The 10,831-nt window shown below is 43.5% G+C and overlaps 1 protein-coding gene across 1 annotated transcript; it reads left to right on the top strand.

The window, feature by feature from the left end:
• The first annotated feature begins 722 nt into the window (after positions 1-722).
• Positions 723-5,914, top strand: ISLR2 (immunoglobulin superfamily containing leucine rich repeat 2). The gene is made up of 2 exons (XM_030190354.1): positions 723-784; positions 3,598-5,914. Exon 2 carries the CDS (start codon positions 3,606-3,608, stop codon positions 5,679-5,681), a length of 2,076 nt encoding a protein of 691 aa, XP_030046214.1. The 5' UTR covers positions 723-784; positions 3,598-3,605; the 3' UTR covers positions 5,682-5,914.
• The last annotated feature ends 4,917 nt before the right edge of the window (positions 5,915-10,831 follow it).

Here is a 10,831-nt window from a genome sequence, read left to right as displayed (position 1 = left end):
GCACTGCTGCTCCTATGCCTCAGGCAAGAAATTCAGTTCTGACCGTCCCCCCCCCCCCCCCTTAAATCCTTCTAACAAACGTAATTGTGTCTAATGTGGCTGAAGAATGAGGGGAACTGGGCACAAATTACATTCATCCACAGGCAGACCTAAGGCAGGATACCATATGGTTATTTAAAGTGAAAAAGAACGGGTTTTGGCTTGGTTATAGAATTTTAACTCTTGTGCATCAACTCAGCTTTTTGGTTTAAAAAACAGGTAAAGTGATTCCAGAGAGAAAGTATTCTATATTTTGTTCCTCCTGAAGCTCTTTAAATCTATTTGCAATCAATTAGTGGACTGCACAATGTGTTGAGTGAATATAATACGGAGAGAGGGCAGACAGCTGCACAGAAGGCAGTGCATTCCGACTACTAGAGAAGCGATAAATATTGCATTGGGTTTTGTGGGGGTCCCTGTAGCTTTAACACACTAAAGAATAGGCTGGAGGTGGGAGAGGCTGCACGCTCCCTGAGCCACTGAAAAGCATCACCCGCTCCAATCCTGCAGCCAAGGAGGGGGGAAAAAGCAGCATCGGAAGACGCCGGGACCTTCAGTGCTGGAGTCAAATTCAAAATGTGCCGTCAGATGCTCCCCGCAACGTGTGTGTCTGGCACTGATATGTATCCCACTCACTGAGGGGCTCCAGACCTTGCAACTATTTTTCTGGAGCTGAGCCTGGCTTTCTGCAACTTGGGGATTCGCTTCTGCAATCGTTCCTCTCCCAAAATAAAAGTTCCAAGAGGTAAGGGGGCAAATGGGGAACTTCACCTGAATTTACCTCACCGTGATATCTGCATCGTGTATGTTGTGTTCTTACGGCGAGGATAACGTGTTAGGATGGTGATGTGTCAGCTGAAAAGAAAGGGAACAATAAGATATTAATGGAAACTAAATAAACTACTAATATATGATTTTGTACCCTTTAGCCTCTGCTCTCCATTGAAATAAACTGGACCTCAAAGGTTTCATACACGCACACACTATCATGTTATAGAAAGGCAGATATATTTGCACGTTTATATAAATGTATCTGTCAAAATAGATAGATAGATAGATAGATCGTTGAATATGTGTGTGCAGTATATACAATAGGTCCATCTTTCTACCTATATATATATACACACACACGCATTCAGAGATAATTTTGCCCGTGATGCCGTTAGTTTCAGGAGGAACAACTAGAGGCTCAGTTTATGAGTGCTGAAGTGATAAAGCAGTGCGTGTCTAACCTTTAGTGTGTTCCTTTCTGCTAAGCTTGTAGAATAAATGACCTGTGGATGAGTTTAGGTGGGGGGTGAGGGGGGTTGCATAGAGCTGATACCCCTGATTTGGAACTTTTTAGTTAGACTTTCTATGCCTGTTCGCTCTGCTGAAATGACCGGACTTTGCCTGTTTTCCGGGAATGGGAAATACAATTCCTTTTCTGCGCTGTGTTTACATCCACAGGACTTTCTGCCCTTCTTTGGCAAAACCATCCCAATAGCACGCCTATATTATAGAGAGAATGTTAATGACATTTGTTACAATTCATAATCTTTATTTAATGTGCTTTTAGTTATTGTTTTAGGGAAATTAAGTCAAAGATGGACAGGAAGAAAGGTAAGAGTGTTTTCTAACCTTGCTTACCGAGTCTTTATAGGTATGAATTAAAAAGGCAGAAAAGAGAGAAAAACAATGACTATGGATAAAAGAAGAAAAATATTGTCTTTATGCTTTCTAATTTATGAAGCGCATAATCTCTGTCTGCATTATCTAGGTTTTGAAAATTGGGTGAGGGAAAAGGCTATAAAGAGATTCTGTCAGGAAGCAGGGTGATTCATTCCTTTTAAAAGCAAGCCACAAAGCTGCTGGTTTTAAAGTTCTCCACTTTCAGTGCTGTCTGCTCAGAATTTTCGCTGAACGATGCATTTTGCTTCTAAGAATGCCTTTGAATTGAAGTTGCATCCTCTATATTAAATGTAGATTTGTGGGCTAACAATATGGATTCATGATATTCCATTCACCTTAAATTTGCTTACTTTTTGTATGTAAAACGAGACACGGGTTAGTCATATTTTTAATTAGTGTATGTGTTTAAATCTTTTTGTACAGCGCATTTGGTAGTAGGTATTTTAAAAATGAGATTGCAGTTTATAAATTTGCAACTAAATAAATAAACATATTGTGTAAGCTTGTAGACTAAATGACACAGGGATGATTTAATGTGCAATAAGAGTTCAGGTGTGTGTATGTCTTTTTGGTTAGATTTTCTATGCCTGCCCCCCACCCCCACCCCGCTGAAATTACTATTTAAAAAAGCACACATATTAAAGGGGGAATTTTAATGACATTTGTCAAATTCATAATCTTTATTTAATGGACTTTTAGTTATTGTTTTAGGGAACAAACATGAAAAGGAAGACAGTGAAGGGCGTTTTCTAGCCTTGCCTACGAGTCTTTATAGGTATTAATTAACAAGACAGAAAAGAAAGAAAAACAATGAATATGGCTAAAAGAAGAAAAATATTCCCTTCTTACTTTTCTTAATAATTTATGAAAAGCATAAACTTTGTCTGCATTATCAAGGTTCTTGATTTCAGGTTTGAAAATTGGGTGAGGGAGGAGGCTAAAGAGAGGCAGATTCTGTTAGGAAGTAGGGTGATTCATGCCTTTTAAAAGCGGGTACCACAAATGTCTGAACTGGTTTTGTAGTTCTCATCTTTCAGTGCTCTCTGCTCAGAATTTTCGTTCACCAATGTATTTTGCTTCTAAGGATGCATTTGAATTAAAAATTGCAATATTGAATGTAGATTTGTGTGCTGGCAATATGGATTCACTATATTTAATTCACTTTAAATTTGCTTAATTTTCGTATGTAAAACAAAGTACTGGTGTTAGTCATATTTTAATTATTGTATGCATTTAAATCTTTTGTACAGCATATTAGGTAACAGGTATTCTTTAACTGAGATTATGAGTTATAAATTTGCAACTAAATAATAAATAAAACTGTATTTTTGGGGCATGTCCCTCTTTGTTAGTGGTGGACATCAGGGAAAGGCTTCATCATTTAAGACTTGGACAACCAGATCAAATCAAATATGGAAGAAGTGGCTTCTACTCTTGGATTTTGTGACTTTTGAATTTCTCCATTATTTCCCATTTTTAGACATTTTTACATTTCTTTCTTTGTGTTTTTCACATTCCATCAATTCCACTATCTCCATATTCCCACCTATGTTCCTTGTAGTTTTTTCTAACAACATTTGCTGGAAGAAGTAGATCAACCGTTAGTCTGAAGATTATTTACTATTTGATAATCCCAAAGTAATTCTTTCCGAAAGGGAACACTTTCCTAATTTCAACAGTTCTAATAATTTTTGTAATACATTCAATAAAAAGCTATTGTTAATAATTTGATTACCTACATTGTTTATAATTTTACAAAGGAGATGGAGATATGGAAACTTGCCATTATTAATATTTAACTATTACTAATTCATAATTGACCCCTACATTTTAGACTAATAAATTCTTGTACCCTAAACTAACTCTTCTCCCTTCATTTTTCTATAGGATACAGGATGGAACAGCTTTTCTTTATATGCCTTGCAGCGATTTTAGGGACTGTCCATGGTTGTCCTTCTCCTTGTGCCTGTGTGGACAAATTTAACCAACAATTTGTGGACTGCGCCTATAAAGATCTCCAGGAGGTACCTTCTGGGTTTCCCTCTAATGTAACTACACTTAGCCTTTCGGCCAACAAAATCACCTCTCTGAAAAAGAGCTACTTTAAAGAGGTCACCCAGGTATCTTCCCTGTGGCTTGGTCGCAATGCAATCAATGCCATCGAGAAAGGAACCTTTGCTATTCTGGTACAGTTGAAAAACTTGGATATTAGTCACAACCAAATTGTAGACTTTCCCTGGGAAGATCTCCATAGCCTTAGCGCCCTACAGCTCCTAAAAATGAACAACAACCACATGGTGAACCTTCCAGGGGATGCCTTTCACAGCCTGAAAGACCTGAGATCCCTGAGAATTAATAACAACTTATTCACCACCATTTTAGAAGGTACTTTTGATTCACTGGGTTCTTTGTCTCATCTGCAGATCTCTTACAATCCATTTAATTGTACTTGTAACATAATGTGGTTGAAAAACTGGACTGAGAATACCCTGATCGCAATTCCCGAGAAAGAACACATTGTCTGTTCTAGCCCTGAAAATCTCAAAGGTATACCACTAGGGAAACTCTCCAGTTTGCAGTGTAGAGCTCCATCAGTTCATCTAACCTACCATCCCAACTTAGACAATACTGAACTATATGATGGGTTTACACTGATGTTAAACTGCAATGCCACAGGAAGCCCTCAACCATCCATCAAGTGGTTAATCCAGACCTCGGGTAAAATGATTGAGCTCAGTGAGTCCAGAGTGGAAAAAGAAAGGAATGACTTACCCAGTGAATCTGCAAAAAAGAATAAAGAACGCATTCATATTTTTAAAAACGGGACACTGGTCATCCCCCATTTGAGTAAACGAGAAGAAGGGACTTACACATGTGTGGCTACCAATGAGTTGGGAAGTAACCAGACATCTGTGAACGTAGCTGTGGCAGGTTCACAGAAATATTCTGGGAATCCCATCGAAGATTCCATCGCCAGTAAACCACAGCCCAGTGACAAAAATCCTGGGTTGAAAATGTCTAACAACAACATAATCAACTTTCCTAAATCTGAAGGGAAATTGAAGATAATTCCACCAACCCAACGAACTTATGCACCTGTAGGGTCAGAAAAGAATAGGGAAGGGAGCCCTTCCCAGCTGCCACCTTTCAAGAAAAAATGTGGTCCAAATGAAGGCACACAATATGTCTCCAATCATGGTTTTAATCTAAGCTCAGATTTGAAAGAGCACATTTTTGATATGGGGGTGATAGCATTAGAGGTGTCAGAAAGAGATGCTAAAGTGCAGTTAACTCCCTTCTACACTAAATCAGACAAACCTCACCTCAGAACACTGTACCTTTGTGAAGATACTGGAAAAGGACATTCTGTGGTCGACTGGTCCATGATTGAGGAAGGCACAAATTCGTACTGGTTTCGAGACTTGAAACCTGGTATGAATTACTCAGTGTGCCTTACTTACCCGGGAGAAGATTGCCATGTGCAAGTAGTATTTAGGACCAAAAAGGAAATACCATCATTAATCATTATCATTGTGGTTAGCATTTTCTTACTGGGACTGGCTACCATCCCGCTCTTGGGGGCCACATGTTGCCACCTACTATCAAAATATCAGGGGAAAACCTATAAATTGATCATGAAAACCCAGAATCCAGATCAAATGGAGAAGCATATGGCTGCCGACTTTGACCCCAGAGCCTCTTATCTTGAGTCTGAGAAGAATTATAATACCAGTGAATTGGGAGAAGTGGAAATGGAAGAAGAAGTTGAAGGGGAAGGGGGAGGGGAAGGGGAGAGAGAAAGCGGAAGGGAAGGGAGCACTGTAGCTGAATCCATCCCTGAATCTCAATCGAAGACTAATCAGGAGGAGTTTGAGGTGGGATCAGAGTACAGTGACAGACTCCCCTTGGGAGCTGAAGCTGTAACTATCTCACAAGAAATCAATGGTAACTATAAAGAGCCAGCTCATTGACCGTCTCTGATACAAATGTTCTCTTTCCAAAACTAATATGTCAATTGTGAAAAAAATAAAAGATAGGAAGATCTGGGAAATTCTTGATTGTTCATTTCACCTTACATTATCCCAATTGGTGCTATAATTCAATTTCAGCAAATCATTTATCACACCCCAAACTGATAGCTGTACTTTGATTTTTGTAGTTAAATGATTGAATAAGGGAAAGGGAAACTACATTCAAAGTGGTTTACGTGGTATATACAGCTACTTATTTGTACCTGGGGCAATGGAGGGTTAAGTGACTTGCCCAGTCAGAAAAAGGTGCAGCTACAATGGGAATCAAATCCAGTTCCCCAGGATCAAAGTGCACTATACTAACCACTGGGCCACTCCTCAACAAACAAATTAGTCAGAAATGGTCTCTGGTTAGAGGAAATTATTTCTATGAATGTCAATGGACTTGTTGTGGGAAGAACAAAAGCATGCAATGGTGAGATGCTTTGAAACCATAGCATCTTTTCCATATCGAGTCCAAGATTGCTGTTAAGAGAACATTTATGCCTCTCTTCAGGAGGTTGATATGCTGGACGGCTCCCTATCGTTTCCCTTGATCAACGTCTACAAGAACAGACTTGAAAATTCTGGGGAAGGAATTAAATTAAAAGCGGAAACCACAAATGTCTCCACGTACTAATAAAACTTAGAAAACCAGGTTTGCTTGATAGTGGTGAAAAGTGCTGTTGATCTTAAACTGAGTGAACTGGTGCTTTATTTCTACAGTTTTATGGGAAAGCCATTAATGTCCTTTGTTGTGCTTGTTAAAGTCTTGTCCGAGGCATGTCACACACACAGAGAAAAAATGTATTTCCTCATTGTGTATTTCTTACATTAGTGTACCTAGAGGCTGATTATTCACTGTCAGATTTACAATAAATACAACCGGGGTATCTGTAATAAATGCAACATTGCAGTCTGTTCAGAAGAAAACAGATCAGCCTACCAGGGATAGAAGAATGTATATATTAGTCATCTGGCACTTTTTAATATAAAATATATAATGTGAAAATAATAACCAAGGACATTCCTTTTCTAAGTTCTTTATGAAATCACAGGAAAAACCTCCTTCAAATATTAACTTTGGTTATTAATGTTATTGAATACGACACACAGAACGTTTTCACTGTAAATTTTAATTTTTTCTTTATAAATTAACGGTCACTGCAATTTTTGATTAAATTTTATTTCTGAAGGTATTATCATTTAGCTAATTAACCTCCCCCCCTTTTAGAAACCTGCACTAGCGGCTGTCAGTGCGCTAATGATGGCACAGCCCATTCAAAGGGAGCTGCAGTAAACGGGGCCCTACTCTAGTGGCAGGAGCTGTTTTTGCTATGCACTGAGGCCCTTTTTACTGCAGCAGGTAAAAAGGCTGAAAAAAGAAATGGCCATACAGTAAGATTTTATTTACCATCAGTGGCGTATCTATGAGGGGCCACGGGGGCCTGGGTCCCCTCAAACTGGCTCCGGGGCCCCCAGTTTGCCTGGTGGGGGTCCTCAACCCCTGCCAGCTAAGGCGTTTGCCCCGCACTGCTCTTACATTGCTAGCGCCCTGTCCTGTTTTTCAGCACCGTGCATGCTTGTTTTAATGAAACTGAGCGTGCTCTCGCATGCTCAGTTTCATTAAAATGAGCGTGAATGGCACTGAAAGCAGGACAGGGCACCAGGCAATGTAAGATCAGCGCGGGAAAAATGCATTAGCCAAGGTACCTTCCAGCAGTGGATGGGGGGAGCAGCGGCGGCAGAAGCGGTACCTTCAAGCCATAGGAGGCAACTTTTCAAAATGATTGGGGGTGCTGAATTTTTTTTTTTACAGGTGGTGCATTCCCCCTCCCTCCCCCCTCCCTCTCCTCCCCCTCCCTCTCCTCCCCATCCCCCTCCCTCCCTCTCCTCCCTCTCCCCTTCCTCCTCCCCTCCACTTCCTCCTCCCTCCGAGTTCCAGGCCCCCCTCCACTCAAGTTCCAGTCCCTCCCTCCCTCTCTCCCTCCCAGTTCCAGGCCCCCCTGCTCCCTCCCTCCCAGTTCCAATCCCTCCCAGTTCCAGGCCCCCCTCCCTCCCTCCATCTGTCCGAGTTCCAGACTCTCCCTCCCACCCTCCCAGTTCCAGGCCCCCTCCCTCCCTGTTCCAGGCCTCCCTCCCTCCCCCGTCTCCCTCCCTTCGAGTTCCAGGCCCCCCTCCCTTCAAGTTCCAGGTTCCCTCCCTCCCTTCGAGTTCCAGGCCCATCCCTCTGAGTTCCAGGCCCCCCTCTGCCCGAGTTCCAGTCCCTCCCTCCCTCTCTCCCTCCCAGTTCCAGGCCCCCTCCCTCCCTGTTCCAGGCCTCCCTCCCTCCCCCTCACTCCCTTTGAGTTCCAGGCCCCCCTCCCTCCTTCCGAGTTCCAGGCCCATCCCTCTGAGTTCCAGGGCCCCCTCCCTCCGAGTTATAGGGTCCCTCTGAGTTCCAGGGCCCCCTCCCTCCCTTCGAGTTTTAGGCCCCCTCCTTCTGATTTTTAAAAGTCATCTTACCTCATTGGGGTTACGGCAGCAGCAGCAGTGAACAGTGTGCAGGCTTGGCACTTCAGCCTTCCCTTCTCTCAGCTCTGGTCCCGCCCTCATTTCCTGTTTCCGCAAGGGCAGGACCAGAGCTGAGAGAAGGGAAGGCTGAAGCACCGAGCCTGCACGCTTCGCCATAACCACGATGAGGTAAGATGACTTTTAAAATTCGGAGGGAGGAGGCCTGGAACTCGAAGGGAGGTGGGGAGGGACTTTTAAAATTCTGGGCTGGCGAAGGGAACTTCCGGTTGGTGAAATATTGGGGGTGCTCGAGCACCCACAGCACCCACGGAGTCGGCACCTATGCTTCCAGCGGCAGCAGGGAGGCAGAAGCAGCGGTGGGGGTGGGGAGACAGAAGCGGCAGCGGGGGCAGAGGTGGCAGCAGAGAGGCGGGCCAAAATGTGCCCCCCCCCCACACACACCTTGGGCTGTGGCCCCCCTCCCATCGAAGTCTGGCTACAACCCTGCTTACCACATGGCCATACGGGGTGGGGGAGCACTTAGTGCCACCCACTGAGTTGGCAGTAAGGGCTCCTGAGCTAACCTAGAGGTAGCCGTGCAGTGTGCGGCACTGCCCGATTACTGCCGGGTAACTGCTGGGATTAAAAAATAGGAGCCTATTTTTCCTAGCACCAGAAATGGCTTACTGGGGCTGGAACTAGCACCGGTGCCCATGTTGGGCTGGCAGTATCACCAGATCAGTGCACGGTAAGTCCGCAGTGGGCTTACCACCGCTTTGTAAAAGGCCTCCAAAGTGAATGGACTGTGTCTGCATTGCCACATGGCAGCTGGTAGCGCAACTTTGTAAAAGGAGCCCTAAGGTTTCATTTCAAATATATTTGTAGTGAACACTGTAACATGTATGTTCTAGTAATTCATGCTAATTAAAACACACCTTGGTATCCCAATTTGCATTCAAAAACCCTGCGCCTGCCTTGAAATTTTTTTTTTTTTGTTTTCACAATGAAGGCCCATGAAAATGTGAAAAAAATCTACTGTAAATAAATGTTTTCAAACATGTACTTATTCTTTACCCAGTTAAAAACAAAGTTTAAAAAGTTCTCCTCTTCTTTTTTAAGAGATCATTTTCACAGAACAGTTAAATAAAACTGAGCATGATAATGAACAATGTTTATTTGTAATCAATGTAAAATAGCTAGTTTGTTTACATATTTTTAATAAATATGTGTTGTACTTGGTCCCTCTTTCCACATTATATGCATTCTTTTTAAAGTTTATTTATTTATTTTATTTTATTTTATTTTATTTAGATTTTGCTCACACCTTTTCCAGTAGTAGCTCAAGGTGAGTTACATTCAGGTACACTGGATATTTCTCTGTCCCAGGAGGGCTCACAATCTAAGTCTGTACCTGAGGCAATGGAGGGTTAAGTGACTTGCCCAAGATCACAAGGAGCAGCAGTGGGATTTGAACCGGTCACCTCTGGATTGCAAGACCGGTCTATGAAATGTGCTGCTTCTTTTTGGGCACATAGGACTAGATTTGAAATATGATGCCTGAAAAATTGGCGCCAAAAATATTTCCGCCTAGGTGTATTCTATAAACTGTGCCTTGATTTATTAGGATTTATTTATTGATTAATTTATTAGGATTTATTTGCCACCCCTTGAAGGAATGCACTCAAGGCAGTGCATACTAAGAATAAATCAAATATGAGCAATAGACAATTACAGCAGTAAAAATATTCAAATAACAATACAAAGTATGTCTACTTACAATGTCAACACATTAGGTGCAGTGTATAGCAGGGGCGTAGCTACGTGGGGCCACGGGGGCATGGGCCCTCACAGATTATGCCCTGGCCCCCTCTACATTTGATCCCCTGCTGCTGCCGCCGCCCGCCCCCCACCCCACAGCCGCATGCCCCCCCAGGGCTCGGTGCAGGACGTAAGGCGTCAGAAACAGATGATCACACCATGAAGGCACTGGAGTTGACCAGCGCTGAAGAAGACTCTTCGGCTGGCGGGGATTGGGGACCCCCGCCAGCAAACAAGGTACCTGATGTGGCGGCGGGGCATGGGGCGGGCGGCCATAGCGGTGGCAGACGGGTTTGTGGCAGTGGCGGCAGCGGGGGGGTTGTGGTAGTGGCGGTGGTGGTGGTGGTGGTGGTGGTGGCGGCGGCGGCGGTAGCGGGGGGTTGCGGTGGTGGCGGCAGCGGGGGGGGTCCAAAGCGGTGGCAGGGGGAGGCGGCTAAACAGTGGTGGACCCCCCCTCCCACCGAGGTCTGGCTACGCCCCTGGTGTATAGAATATGCTTAGCAGGTTTACAGAATTTGCCTAGCAGCCATGCCTGTGCGTAAATCTAGGCGCATCCATTTATGCCACATAAAACTTAGTGTGAGTGCCAGCGCCTAAGTTAGGCGCAGAGCAGATATATTCAGTGTCCACGGCCTGCCCATTCCACGTCCATGGCCATGCCCCCTTTTTGGCAGCACGCATTAGAATTTATGCACATCACTTTACAGAATATGCTTAGCAAGTTGTGGGCACAAATTCTAATTAATGCCAATTAGTGTCAATAATTGCTTGTTAAGTGGCAATTAGTGCAGATTGGCTTG

This window comes from Microcaecilia unicolor, chromosome 1, assembly GCF_901765095.1.
Source record: "Microcaecilia unicolor chromosome 1, aMicUni1.1, whole genome shotgun sequence".
Classification (NCBI taxonomy): Eukaryota; Metazoa; Chordata; class Amphibia; order Gymnophiona; family Siphonopidae; genus Microcaecilia; species Microcaecilia unicolor.
Note: the sequence above shows the minus strand (reverse complement) of the source record. Positions and strands in the feature narration are given on the sequence as shown.